This window comes from Pongo abelii, chromosome 8 (assembly GCF_028885655.2).
Source record: "Pongo abelii isolate AG06213 chromosome 8, NHGRI_mPonAbe1-v2.0_pri, whole genome shotgun sequence".
Lineage (NCBI taxonomy): Eukaryota > Metazoa > Chordata > Mammalia > Primates > Hominidae > Pongo > Pongo abelii.
The window spans coordinates 103,968,321-103,983,334 of NC_071993.2; the positions used below are offsets into that span (position 1 = coordinate 103,968,321).

The 15,014-nt window shown below is 49.1% G+C and overlaps 1 protein-coding gene across 4 annotated transcripts in view; it reads right to left on the minus strand.

The window, feature by feature from the left end:
• The window catches only part of SLIT1 (slit guidance ligand 1), a 186,297-nt gene that overhangs the window by 2,234 nt on the left and 169,049 nt on the right, over positions 1-15,014 (minus strand). For all 4 annotated transcript variants that reach the window (XM_054522715.2, XM_024253714.3, XM_054522714.2 and 1 more), the window contains 8 exons: positions 12,135-12,274; positions 11,857-11,950; positions 9,311-9,448; positions 4,802-5,039; positions 3,014-3,144; positions 2,389-2,543; positions 1,025-1,313; positions 498-709 (listed from right to left, as the gene is read on the minus strand). In XM_054522715.2, the coding sequence (XP_054378690.2) occupies positions 498-709; positions 1,025-1,313; positions 2,389-2,543; positions 3,014-3,144; positions 4,802-5,039; positions 9,311-9,448; positions 11,857-11,950; positions 12,135-12,274 (1,397 nt within the window). The remainder of the gene's footprint in view (positions 1-497; positions 710-1,024; positions 1,314-2,388; positions 2,544-3,013; positions 3,145-4,801; positions 5,040-9,310; positions 9,449-11,856; positions 11,951-12,134; positions 12,275-15,014) is intronic.

Genomic DNA, 15,014 nt, shown 5'->3' on the forward strand with positions numbered 1-15,014 from the left:
GGATTCGTGCTGGGGAGGGGATAGCCTAGGGGACCCTTAAGGTGCCTGAGTTCTGGGTTTCTCCGGCTTCCCCCTGCCCAGCCTTAGCAGTCCGGATTCCAGCAGAAGCCATCTTGGTCAAGCAGGCCAGGGAGGGCCTGGGAAGGAGTCCCCAACCCTCGGACTTCCTGCTGCTGCTCCCAGGTCATGAGGTGATGGGGCCAAGATGCAGAGGCTGGGCCAGGAGCTGTTACCCCGGGTGGTCTCTTCTGCAAGGAGAGACCCCAGCCAGAAGAGGCGCATACCCTGGATAAGGGAGCTGCAGGGCCAACCGGGCCAGGGCAGATTGGGAGCAGTGCCCAGAGGGTGGAGGGACTCTGAAAGCCCCATAGTAGCCCATGGTACAGGGCTGGGGGAGGACAGAAGGGCTGCCGAGGCTGGGAGGAAGAAAGAGTCAAATTGCTAAAGCAATTTGTGGGGGACCCTGGGGAGGGCACGTCAGGAGGGGGGCCCCTGACCTTGCTCACACAGCTCGCCCGAAAAGCCGGGGTCACACACACAGTGTGCCCCCTTGGTGCCTGAGGCCTGGCAGTGGCCATGCAGGCACTGCAGGCCTCTGCAGGGCTCTGCCAGGGCCCCGGCCTGGTTGCACAGCGCCCCCGAGTACCCATCCTGGCACTGGCAGCTGTAGGAAAGAGCGTCGAGGGGCACGCATTGCCCATGGACACACCTGGAGGAGACAGAGAAAAGGCGCTGTGAGGACAAACCCAGCCAAGCCCCACCCGACACAGCCCACCCCGCCCAGCCCTGACTTCACAGGTCTTTAATCTGTTCCTAAGACTGAAACAAAGGGAGTTGCATGCGACTACGTGTGTGTCCCTATAGGCCTTGTCCTATTAATAAAAAGTGAAAGCCAGATAAAAATAATAAAACCCTGGCTTAGGCCACACGTTCTAATATGGGTTGGAAAACTGTGAGGCAGCCCTTCCCATGGGGAAGGAACAGGTAGGCAGGGGCAAGGGCTCCCCCAGTGCCCCAGGCTCACTTGTGGCCATGGCAGGGGCCGTCAGCGGGCTGGTCACAGTGCAGGCCCACCCAGCCGGCCTCGCAGTGGCACATGGGCCCCGGGGTGGCATTGGGCTGGCAGATGCCATGCAGGCAGTAGAGCTTGCGGCAGGGTTCGCAGCCTGGCACCACGCCCGGCTTCATCTGCGTCTTGGTGAAGTCCTGCAGCTCGTTGTTGATGTACAGGTTTCGGATGCAACCGTGGAAGCCGGTGCCATTGAGGATCTGCCACAGGCGGAAGGCAGCTGAGTTGACATCCACGGGCATCCCTGGGGTAGGGGAGGGAGCAGAGCTGGGCTGAGTCAGGCTCGGGCTATGCCGGGCACCCACCTCTGAGGTCTGGGCAGCTCCATGGCCTTCCCTCTTGCCTGCGGCCTCTGTCCTTCATCTCTGCAACCCTGATCCAAGGTCCTTTGCCACCTTGGAGGGCCCAGGCTCTTTTCCCAGAAGAAAGGGAAAAGCTGCTTCCTCTGTGATTGGAGCTGGGGCATCAGGCCTGGTGGTGGCCAGCTGCTGCGTGCGGCTCTGAGGTGCCTGTTCCTAAAGTCTGGCTTCCCTTGCCAAGGCGCCTTCTCTCCCTGGGACGCTAGCTTTTACCTCCCAGAGACCCCAGCCGTAGCAAAGGGGAAGGACCGAGACATCATGTGTGGCGCTAGGTCGCTGCTTTTGTGGCTGTCCCTTCTCAGCAGCCCTCTGAAGTAGGGCTTGCTGAGCCCCATTTGACAGATGCTCATGACTGGCCTGAAGCTGCACAAGGAGTAAGCTGCGGAGCTGGGCTGAGGCCCAGGGCCATCCCTCACCTCTTCCCCAGCCTTAGCACGCCTCCCACAGGGTGGAGATGGCCCCACTGCATCCAGCAGCCTGATCATCAATACCTATAAATGCTTGCAGGTGGTAGATGGGGTCATCTAGCCCGCAAAGCCTCTAAGGCCAGCCGAAGCAGTCCCCGGTTGATGCAGGGACTCTGTGCCTGAGTCTCTTGCAGTGGCTCTGGGCCTCTGAGGGCCCCAAGACTGGGAATGGACCTTAAGCCATTGAAAAGCCCCTTCTAGCCCAAAACCAAGAGGAAAGGTGCCCAAGGTGTCGCAGATCGCCTGGACAGTCCCAGGACCTCCCCTAAGCCAGACCTTGCACTCAACTCAAGCATCCATCCTTCTTGGTCAGTCTGGGCCAGGCAGAGAGCAGCTAGGCTCCAGGCAGCGAGGCCAGTCCACCTGCAGCTTGGCCACCACCAGGATCATCTTCCCACTTGGCATTTCCCACAGTGCAGTCCCTAGGCACCAGCTCTCCTGGCTGGCCTCAGGCCAGACAGCAAAAGAGGCCCCGCCAGGGCCAGGTCCTCACCTCCTACATAGAGTGGCGCCTCGCTGTTGAGCGTGTAATGTTTGCCAAAGTTGTCCATGGTCATGGGGCTCCCACCATCAATGGAGAGATTCATCATCTGGTCAAAGGCAACCAGCTCAACAGTGTGGAATTGCCCGTCATTGATCGTCTCAGCACTGGAAGAAGAGGGGGTTCCCCATTCCAGGGAGTGGGCATTAGTCTGGACCATCCTTGCCTGGGCACTTCCCCAGAAACACCAGCAGCTGCTTCCCAGGAGACCAAATATCTAAGGAAAAGGACTGTGGGGGCTCAAGGGTCTATCGCCCGATCCCTTTCACTCCCCTTCTTGGACTCCCTGGGGAAGGCTGAAAGGTTTGAGGCAGGGCTCTCAAACTTACGAGTCTCCCCCTCCCCATTAAGGAGCCTCCTCTAAGGTGGTGGTGGGATGGGGAAGGATGGGGCCACTGCACAGGCCTCAGAGACCTCAGCTCCAAGCTGGGGCTAACCCAGATGGTTCAAGTGTCCTTCAAACTCAGGCAGCCCAGGTTTCTAGAGGTCTAGATAACCACCTGCTTTTGGCCCAGGAGACCTCGCCCTGGCAGTCCGGTACCCCTGAGGGCAGCTGGGGGGCATGAGGAAGCCCTACCTGTAGATGGCAGAGCTGGGGTAGCTGCCTGGGTCGTAGCTGACACGCACATGGCCCTGGTACAGCTCAACTGCAATGTGGTCGTTGTCCCCGTTGTACAGAAGGATCCCATTGTCCTCTGCCGTGGAGACCTGATGGGCAGTGGCACTTTCTCTCCTACCCCACCCCATGCAGCAGCGGCACAGGCTAGCAGGTGGGGCAGAGAGGGCACCCAAGATTGGAAGAGAGATGCTCTATGCAGAGCTCTCTTCCCCCACCTGGCCAGCCTCCCCAAGGCCATTCCTCCAGGGGGCACCAATAGGGGCTGCAGCCTCTGGTTCAAGCCCCATCCACTGCCAGCCTGGCCAGGTCCAGGCAGGGGAGGGTGATGGGTCCCTGAGGCCTGGAAACTCTGTGCCAGGAAGAGCAGCCAGGAGACCTCAGGACAATCTTCCCAGAGAGGAAAATTAGACTGGGACCCCTGTCTGCTGGGTGTGGGTAGCCTTGTCCTGTGGGCCTTGGGGAGCTAGCTGCTCAGGGTGGGAACTACAGAGAGAACAAGTTCAGGAAGGCTCTCTGACAGCCAGAGTCATCCAAGCCTAGTGGAAGGAGCCACTCAGAAGGTAGTGTCTGTTGCTGGAACCGTGCAAGCAAAAGTGAGATCTTTGCCTCAGGAGGGAGATCCCTCTAAGATGCTGCAGGAGCCATGATCATTTTTCCCTGCCTTGTCCTGCTCCCTCCGTTTCTTCTGGTAAAGACCCTGAGCCCCCTGGTCTGTGGAGCTGGGCATATGACCCAGGCTGTTCAGTCACACTGCTCCATCTCCTTGGACTCAGCGGCTGGTTCAGAGATGGGCATGTGACTAACGCCAGGCCAATCAGAGATCTTCCTTGAGCTGACCGAATTAGAGCTGGCAAGGAAGAGCCTTTGTAAATCAATGTCTGGTAAAATATGAGGATAAACCAAGGACGTGCCCGAGGCAATGGCTGGTTAGAGTTTTGGTGAATTTTATTTCTGGCGGTTAGGCTAGCTGTTGTCTTGCCATGTAGACTATGTAAGTGGATAGGATGTTGGAGAGGTGACGTAGGGGAAGAGAGCAGAATGCGCATGTTTGAGAGGCTGAAGAGTTCTGAGAAAAAAGGAAAAGAGGACAAAAGAGAGGGAAGAAAGATGTGGCATTTGTGACAGGGAATGGAATTTGGGGGAAAGAGAAAGATGACTAAAGAGGAGTTTAACATTCTTTATCATGTGCTGTGCAATATAAACCACTCTCCTCTCCATCCCCCAAAAATGTTTAGCAAAAATATTGATATATTTCATCAATGCTGTTGAAGTGGGAATTGCTTTATTTTCCCCTCAATATGAAGATGTCCTGAGATGGAACTGAAGGCACGAAAAGGACGAGTTAAGGGACCCTAGGGACATTTGGTTAAAGGTATAAGCTCAAAGTTAACTCTGGCCACATTCCAGGCACACGTAGAAAGCCTGTCTGCAGCACTGGAGGCAGACACTGAGGAGTAGCTGAGACAAGAAATGGTGGGAGGGGATGACGGCAAGCCTGGTTTTCTGGATTCAGTTACCCATGAGACCATGTCCACCCCTGCCCTGGTTTTGTGACACTATAACCTTTCTAATTGTGCTTAAACTAGTTCAAGCTGAGATTTTGATACCCATATGCAAAAGGTTTTGATTACACAGAGTCCTTCCAGTTCCCCAGGCACCATGCAGGGATGTATCTTGATGCTCTGGCCTAAGCCAGGGTCGCCTGCTCCCTGACTCCCCTCTGTGACCAAGCCCCCTGGCACGCACCTGCAACGTGATGTTGGCCCGTGGCCAGTTTTGCAGGTCAGTAAACTGCAGGTAAGTGTCCCGATCCACAAAGTTGACACTGAGCAACTTCTCACACTCAGGGCCACCGAAGCCTGGGAGGCACTGGCACACAGGCCTGTTGCCCTGGTCCACACAGTTGGCCCCATTCTGGCACTCAGTCCCCTCACAGGGGCTCTTGGGGGCAGGCAGATGGGGAGGGATCTCACAGAGCTGTCCACTGAGAGGAAAGGACACAAGTCAGAGAGGGCCAAGGAGGAAGGGAGTATCTTCCTCTCCCACAACCCTGGAGAGAAATTCACTAAACATCTTGGGAAAATGGATTATTAAAGCGACAGAAGATGCTCCTAATAAACACTTTTCATGAGAGAGCTGAGAGCCAGAAGGATACCAGGATACAAGTATGGTCCCTGGTCCAGCAGCGTCAACATTACCTGGACACTTGATAGAAATGGCAAACCCACTGAATCTGCTTTTTAACAAGATCCAAGGTGATTACTGACAATGTCAATAACTCTGCAAGGCAGATTTTACTATACCCATTTTACAGAAAAGAAAACTGAGACTTAAGACACAGGCATAAAGAGGGAAGAGTCAAGTTACTAAAATAAGAAATAAAAGAAGGGACATTACTACCAACCTCACAGAAATACAATGAATCATAAAGGAATACTATGAACAACAATATACCAACAAACTAGAAAACATAGACAAAATGCACAAATTCTTAGAAATATGCAAACTACCAAAACTGAACCAAGAAAAAAATAGAAAATATGAATAGACCTATAACTAGTAAAGGAATTAGTAATCAGAAAACTTCCCAGGCCCAGATGGTTTAACTGGTGAATTCTACCAAACATTTAAAAACAATAAATACCAATTCTTCACAAACTTGTCCAAAAAATAAAAAATGAGGGAACACTTTCTAACTCATTCTATGAGACCAGCATTACCCTGATACCAAAACCAAAGACATCACAACAAAAGATATCACAAAAAACAACAGACCAATATCTATTATAAATATTGTCACCAAAATCCTCAACAAATTACTAGCAAATCAAGTACAGCATAAAAAGGATTATATACAATGACCAAGTAAGATTTACACCAGGAATGCAAGGCTGGTTTGACCTCTGAAATTCAATTAATGCAATACATGATATTGATAGATGAAAAAGCAAAAAAAAAAAGTTCATCTCAATAGATGCAGAAAAAGCTTTTGACAAACTTCAACATTCCTTCATGACAAAAACACTCCACAAACTAGGAATAGAAGTGAACTGCATCAACCTGATAAAGGGCACCTACAAAAAACACACAACTGATATCATACTTAATAATGAGAGACTGAATTTTTTCCTCCTAAGATTAGGAAAAACACAAGGATATTTGCTCTCACAATTTCTATTCAATATTTTACTGGAGGTTCTAGCCAAGGCAGTTAGGAAAAAGGGAAAGGAAAGAAAAGGAATGAAGGAAGGAGGGAGGGAGGGAGGGAGGGAGGGAGGGAGGGAGAGGGGGAAGGCAGGAAGGAAGGCAGGCAGGCAGGCAGGAAGGAAGGCAAGCAAGGGAAGGAAGAAAGGAAGGAGAAATAAAATGCATCCAGATGACATGATCTTGTATAAGAAAATCCTACAGATTCCAGTAAAATGCTATTAGAATTAATGAAATAATTCAGCAAGATTGTAGAATACCAGATTAATGCACAAAAATCAACAAAAATGAAATTAAGAAAACAATTCCTTTACAATAGCATCAAACAGAATAAAATACTTAAGAATAAATGTTTTAAGTGCAAAACTTATACTTTGAAAACTACAAAATGTTGAAAGAAATTAAAGAAGATCTAAATAAATGGAAAGGCATTCATGTTCATGGATCAGTATGCTTAATATTGTTAAAATGGCAATACTGGGCCGGGCATGGTGGCTCACACCTGTAATCCCAGCACTTTGGGAGGCTGAGGTGGGTGGATCACCTGAGGTCAGGAGTTCAAGACCAGCCTGGCTAACATGGTGAAAACCAGTTTCTACTAAAAATAGAAAAAATTAGCCAGGTGGGGTGGCACATGCCTATAATCCCAGCTACTCGGGAGGCTGAGGCAGGAGAATTGCTTGAACCCGGGAGGTGGAGGTTGCAGTGAGCCAAGATTGTGCCATTGCACTCCAGCTTGGGAAACAAGAGCAAAACTCTGTCTCAAAAAAAAAAAAAGGCAATACTAGCTAAATTGATCTACAGACTCAACAGAATCTTTATCAAAATCCCAGTTGACTTCTTTGCAGAAGTCAACATGCTGATCCTAAAATTCATACAGAAATTCAAGGGGCCCAGAATAGCCAAAACAATCTTTTTTTATTTATTATTTATTATTTATTTATTTATTTTTTGAGACGGAGTCTCACTCTGTCACCCAGGCTGGAGTGCAGTGGCGCGATCTCGGCTCACTGCAAGCTCCACCTCCTGGTTCACGCCATTCTCCTGCCTCAGCCTCCCCAACAGCTGGGACTACAGGCGCCCGCCACCATGCCTGGCTAATTTTTGTATTTTAATAGAGACGGGGTTTCACTGTGTTAGCCAGCATGGTCTCGATCTTCTGACCTTGTGATCTGCCTGCCTCAGCCTCCCAAAGTGCTGGGATTACAGGTGTGAGCCACCACGCCCAGCCAGCCAAAACAATCTTTAAAAAGAAAAACAAACTGAGAGGACTCACACTTCCCAATTTCAAAATATATTACAAAAACTACAGTAATCAAGAAAGTGTGGTACTGGCATCCAGATAGTCATACAGATTAATGGAATAGAACTTGGAGTCCAGAAATATCCTTACATTTAAAGTTAGTTGATTTTGACAAGAGTGCCATGACCATTCAATTGGAAAGAATTATCTTTTTGACAAACAGTGCTAGTACAACTGTATATCTTCATGCAAAAGAATGAAGTTGGGCCCTCTACCTCACATCCTATATAAAAATTAACTCAAAATGGATCAATGACCTAAATATAAGAGCTAAAACTATGAAAGTCTTAGAAGACAACATAGGTATAAATCTTCATAACCTTGGATTAGGCAACGTTTTCGTAGGATATCCACAGCACAAGCAACAAAATAAAAAATAAACTAGATGTGCCCAAATTATTAAACTAGATGTACCCAAATTAAACATTTTTGTGCATTATCAAGAAAAGACAACCAACAAAATGGGAGAAAATACTTGCCAACATATATCTGATAAGGGACTTGTCTAGAATATATAAAAAGCCTTTACAACTCAATAACAAAAAGACAAATACCTTAATTTGAAAATGAGCAAAGAACTTGAATAAAAATTTTTTCCAAAGAAGATATTTTTAAATGGCTAATAAGCACATGAAAAGATGCTCAACATCATTGGCCACTGAGGAACTGCAAATCAAAACCACAATGAGCTACCACTTCACACCCTCATACAGTGGTGGTGGGAATGGTGCAGCCATTAGGAAAAACAGTTTGGTAGTTCCTCAAATAGTTAAACATACAGTTAACATATGACTCAGAAAATCCACTCCTAGGCATATACCCAAGAATATGAAAAATGTATGTCTACACAAAAACCTGTACACAAATGTTGATAAGATCATTCTTCATTATAGCCAAAAAGTGGCAACAACCTAAATGCCTATCAACTGATGAGTGGGTAAACAAAATGTGGTATGTCCATAAGACAGAACACTGTTTAGCCATAAGAAGGAATGAAGTGCTGACACATGTTACCACACGGATGAACCTCAAAACATGACGCTGAGTGAAAGCAGCTGGTCACAAAGGACAACAGATTGTACGATTCGACTTATAGGAAATCCCCAGAACAGGCAAATTTATAGACACAAATATTAGTAGATTAGTAGTTGCCTGGAGCTTGGATAGAAGAGGGGCTGGTGTGACAGATAAAGGATATGGGGTTTTTTTTAGGGGAAATGAACATGTTCAAAATTGATTGTGGTGATGGATGCACAACTCTGGGAATAAACTAAAAGTCATGAAATTTTACATGTAACTGTAAACTGTATGGTACATGAGTTATATCTCAATAAAGCTATTTTTTAATAAATGAGTGAGCGGAGCATGGGACATGGGTGGCCAGAGGGAGGGTGGGCCCTCCAGCCTCTCAGGGGAGCCCAGTGGGCTGGTAGATAATCTTTGGGGCAAGACATATCTTCAGAGGCTCAGCTAGGCAGGTAAGTGACAGCACACTGCCCTGTCATCTGCACCTACCTCTCACCCCCTCCACCAAACAGGTTAGGGGTCCTCTGCCTAGGCCCTGGGCAGTTACATGACTTTCCCAAGGCTGCACAGCTGGTGACTGGCAGAGCCATGGTTAAAACCCCAGCATCCAACTCCCAGGCTCTGACCCATACCTCTTTCCTTCGCCATGGCTGGAGGCTCCTGCCAGCCCAGGGGCCGACAGCCACAAGGAGTCACTCCTAGTGGGTCCAGGGGCTGCTCACCTGTAGCCCTCAGCACAGAGGCAGGAGTAGCTGTTGACTTCATCTATACACTGGGCCCCATTCTGGCAGCGGTGGTCCCTGCAGTCATCCTGGTTCTCGCTGCAGTTGTCACCTGCGTAACCTGGCATGCACTCACACCTGGTGGGTGGGGGGCAGGGGTAGTTGGGGGGTCAGCTACACAGAGCCTGGGAGGCCAGGGGAGCGCACGAGGGATCCCCCACACAGTCTGTACATGTGAGGGAGAACCTCAAGTTCCATTGAGGCTGTGGGGATCTCCAGGAGGTCACACAGAGCTCTGGATCTAAAAGGGCCCCTAGCCCATCCTGGGACCCTTTCCTAGTAGGAGAAGAGAGCTCATGTGGATGTGAGGTAGGGGCCTGGGGCTGGAAGAGTGGACCCCAGTAGCAGGGGCAGATGGAGTCTTGTCATGGAGGACCCACCCTCACCAGCAACAGCACATCCAAGGCCAACTGTCAGCCCCTTCCCGACCTCCCCAGCAGCTCAGCTGCACCCTCCCTGTTCTCCCAGGACCTGCTACCACGTGGCTGAGTTCCACAGGCTCCCCCACTCCTCTTTCCCCAGCTTCCCAGTCCTCAGCAAGGCTAGTGCCCCCTGCTCAGTGGATGCCTTGACCTCAGGTCAGCCCCCAGCTTCCCAGCTCCCACCATGCTTCACTGCTGGCCCAAAACACTCCCTTTGGGCTACCATCTGCCTATCAAATAAAGGACGCATTCCTATAGCCCTTTCTAGTAATGGCCTTGCTCTCTGTCCTACAGGCCTCCTGCTCCCCCGACACCAAGCCCACCTCACCAAGCACTTGCCTGCCTTCACACCTGTGGATTCCAGAATACTGTCTCCTGTCTCCCTGCATGGTCTAGCCAGCCCAATACCTCACCTCCTCTAAGAAGCCTCCGGAGAGCACTCCAGCCCTCGCTGAGCAGTCCCCTTTTCTGATCCCTTCTCAACTCCTAACTCTGAAGCTCAACCACGCAACCTGACAGATGGGTGCTCTTGCCTGGGTTTTTTACTCATTTCCTTGTCCAGTGTTTTTTGGGCTATAAGAAATACTTTCAAGCCCAGTACACACACACACACACACACACACACACACACACTCGAAACCAGATTCATACAACAATACTGATTATCCTTATTATATAAGATGGCATGTTGCTCTCTGATACTTTGTTTTATCTTTTAATGTTAATCTTAACATTAATATTAAACAGGGGCTATGGCTCCCTTTATATCCAATTGATCACAATCTACTAATGAGTCTGGAGTTACAGTCTGAAAAATGTTACAGTAGCTAAGCCACCACTTATTCATTCATTTAATGACTATATATTGGATATACATCTTGGGTTCCAGGTAATGCCAGGCACAGCTGAACATGTCAGTTCCATCTTTCCACCAGGACAGGCAGTTGAGAGAACACACACTCAACACTCCACTATGTGCGGAGCCCCCGCAGGAGTACAGCATCTGTCCACCGTTTGGATGGAGGCTCTTGTGGGACCATCGACTATGGAACCAGGCCTCAACAATCCTGGACTCTTGCTTCCTGTCATGAGCCTCAGGCTGCTCCAGCTAGACAGGGGGCTCCTGGGAGACTCCATCCGAGTTCCTGGGCTTGGGTCCCTCAGCCACAAGCCCCAGGAAACTCTGCCCTGACCACCCCTTGCTGGCCTGTCTGGTGGAATGGGGAGGTCCCAGAAATGAGACTACATTTGCACAACTGCAGTTGGAAGCATTATTTTAAAACTGCGTGACCTTCATAAAGCAGTCTTCAAGTAACAAACATTTTCACATGTGCCAATAACAACCATGGTGAAAATACAGACCAACAACTTTTACCCAAACTTCCTGGGACCAGATAGGTTTTGGAATTCAACACTTTTTAGATTTTGGTAAGGTCAGACAATGCATATTATAAAACCTGCTGGTAGGAGCTGAGGCAGCCCCATAATCAGACTTATTCACATTTCTGCCACAAAATCTACACATATTCACATTACGTGGGATGAATAACAACAAAAAGCAATCTCACACTAGTGCAGGGCAGCTTTTATTACCAAATACGTCCAGGTCAGATCAGATTTGGCCATGAGATGGGGGGCTTTCCCAAGTTTTGTGGATTTTGTAATTGGAGATAAGAAATGGTGGATCTGGAATAATAGCCTGGAGCACTTAACAGATGCCAGACCTGGAGCTAAGTGCTTTCCATTCATTTTCTCATCTTACCCTGGCAATCACCCCAGGAGGAAGCTACTGTTGCGCCCAGTTTACAGATGAGAAAACAAGCTCAGAGCAGGCAAGTGACACATTCAGGGTAATGCTGCAAACCCAGGTCTCTGTGGCCACAAAGCTGTGCACGTCACCCCTCCACCCACAACCCCGCATGGATTCTTAGGAACCCTGTAGAGCTGAGACCAAACCCATTGGACAAATGAGGGGATGAGGGTGGGGCATGGAGCCCAGACTGGAATCCAGTCTGACCCAGGGGCCTGAGCTCCTCCCTGGCCCTGGAAAGGGGCAACACTGACCTGGGCCCATCCGGGGTGCCCACACACTGGGCCTCATGTTGACATGGGTTGAGATCCGGAGAGCACAAGTCCACCAGCTGCTCACAGGCCTTTCCTGGGGAAAGAACGAGCAAGGGGCAGGAGAGAAGCTGCTCTCCTGTGCTCTGCCGGGCAGCCAGACCCACAGAAATCCTCCTGCAATCACTGAGGCAGGGACCCCCTTCCACTCCCGGGCATGGGGGCTCAGGGCTGTCTCTGTCCCCCACCTCCCCCAGACACTGCTGCCCTGACGTGCTTACCCTCATACTGCAGGGGGCACTGGCAGGTGTAGTTGCCCACACCATCCACACAGACGCCCCCATTGGCACAGGCGTGATCCACACAGTCATCCATGTTCACCCCACAGGTTGGTCCTTCAAAGCCAGTGGGACAGGAGCACCTGTGCGGGGAAGGGGAGGATGGAGAGACGGCCCTCCTGGAACACTGGTGGAAGCCTGTGGCTGCTGGTCAATATCACCATTCCACAGAGTTAGGGTCCCTACTCCTGGCCAGGCCCTTGCCAGGTGCTGGGTAGGGTTAGAGGTGACCAAGACTGACCCTGCCCCCTCATGGGATTTACTCACAGTCTAGTGGGGAGGCTAAGAGGAGATGGATGGCAAGGGGAGAGGTAGTGAGGACCAGGATGGTGTAAGCACTGAAGCCAGGGAGCGGGCAAGGAGGGGCAGAAGACACCTGGCTCCTCCTTGGCATGGAGTGATGAGGGCAGGCTTCCTGGAGGAGGTGATGAATTAACCAAGGACCTTGACAAGGGAGAGCGGGAATGGGAGGAAGGTGACTGGGGCAGAGGTGTGCGTAAAAGCCTGGAGTGGCCGGGCGCAGTGGCTCATGCCTGTAATCCCAGCACTTTGGGAGGCCAAGGCAGGTGGATCACCTGAGGTCAGGAGTTGGAGACCAGCCTGGCCAACATGGGGAAACACTGTCTCTATTAAAATACAAAAATTAGCTGGGCATGGTGGCTTGTGCCTGTAATCCCAACTACTCGGGAGGCTGAGGCAGGAGAATCGCTTGAACCTGTGAGGTGGAGGTTATAGTGAGCCAAGATCATGCCACTGCACTCCAGCCTGGGTGACACAGCAAGACTCTGTCTCAAAAAAAAAAAAAAAAAAAAAAAAAGCCTGGAGTGGAAGGGAACCCCACAGCCAGCCTTCAGTAGGGGCCTTGCCCATCCACACAGTCCAATACTTCAGGAGCACAGACGTCAGGCACGGTGAGCAAAGGGCTACGGTGAGCAAATGGCTGCGGTGAGCAGGAGCCTGGTCATGAGGGGCCCTGGGGATCAGTGACTTTCAAAACAAGATACACCTTCCCCTGGGGCACCCAAGGTTTTCCAAGGGGTGTGTGGATCAGAGAGAGGTCCAAGAAATTAATTTCCAGATCTTCAAATATCTGCATGAGCTCTTCCCTAAATTGACCCAGCTCAGAACTTTAAAAAGGTGGCATCTGTCCCAGCCCCAGCCCTTACAGACTGGGGGGTGATGGGACAAGCCCTCCAGGTAGAAAGGTGGGCATGCTTCCAGGTGCCAAATAAACGGGCAGTTAGGAATCCTGATGTTTAGAAAGTGAATGAATAAATGCAATCTAAGTCAAGAGGTTTCCAGTTCTGTGCACTGGAAGTAATTGAAGGAAGGCCTCATAGAACTGTCAGCTGACAGAACATTAAAAATAATCTTGATGACAGGTCACTGTGGAGATTTGGCATATAAACTGGGAGGGCTTTCAAAGAATTAAGTGACATGGCTATAATAAAACTCCTAATCTCACCAGTTTATTTATATGAACAAACTTCCCAGCATTTATATCTATAAAAACAAAACAGGAAAATATCAACCGCTGTGTCCTCTCTCATTCTGCAACATTCACCCATAAACCAACTGAGAGAAGAAAAGAACAGAAAAGCACCCATCCATCTCATTAAGAGAGATATAGTCTAATAAAATTTTCCTTCTACACGTAATAATTTTCAATCCAATTCTATAATACAGTTACGTTGTTTCGAATTATTGTAGGGATAACTCGCTTTAAAAGAAACTTTAAATCAGAGGCTTATGGTGATGAGAAATAAGAAAAAAACTTTAAGTTTTAACTTACATGTACCCATGTTGGGGACAGAGACATATGGCAGAGTACTCAAGAAAAGAGTCTAGCATAAAAATATATTTGGTTAGAAAAAAAAGACAGGAGGGTAAGAAGTAAAATGGAAATACTAGTTAGAGGAGAAAAAAGAACAAGGTAAAATGTTTGACTGTTAAAGAACTTGTTCGTGTCATTTTAAAATGGTGTCCAATTGGCCACGTGGGGTGGCACATGCCTGTAATCCCAGCACTTTGGGAGGCCAAGATGGGTGGATCCCTTGAGGTCAGGAGTTTGAGACCAGCCTGGCCAACATGGTGAAACCCCATCTCTACTAAAAATACAAAAATTAGCCAGGTGTGGTGGTGCATGCCTGTAGTCCCAGCTACTCGGGAGGCTGAGGCAGGAGAATTGCTTGAACCCAGGAGGCAGAAGTTGCAGTGAGCTGAGATCTCGCCACTGCACTCCAGCCTGGGTGACAGAGCGAGACTCTGTCTCAAAAAAAAAAAGTGTCAAAATGATATGCTGCTTAGATTGCATTGGAGAATAAAAGAGTGATTTAATGTCATATTTTTAAAGCTTAATTTATTTTTTTATTTTAGAGACAGTTTCACTGTTGCCCAGACTGGAGTGCAGTGGTGTGATCACAGCTCACTGCAGCCTCAACTTCCTGAGCTCAAGTGATCCTCCCTCTTTAGTCTTCTGAGAAGCTGGGACTACAGGCATTCACCATTACACCTGGTTAATTTTTAATTGTCTGTAGAGATGGGTTTTGCCATGGGGATTTTGCCATGTTGCCCAGGCTGGTCTCCAACTACTGGTCTTAAGGCCCTTCCACCTTAGCCTCCCAAATAAAGCGATAGTTTTATTCTTAAATGTTAATAATATTTACAGTATCTGGAAAATTATCTCCTTTGCAATGAAAAACTTACAATGAAAATTTTAGCTATCAATCTAAGGATGTGTGAGGGAGTGTATAGTTTTTAGAATATATCTGGGGAGTCTGTGAGTAAAAAGAATTCAAATCACCATTGCAGGAAATGGTCTGT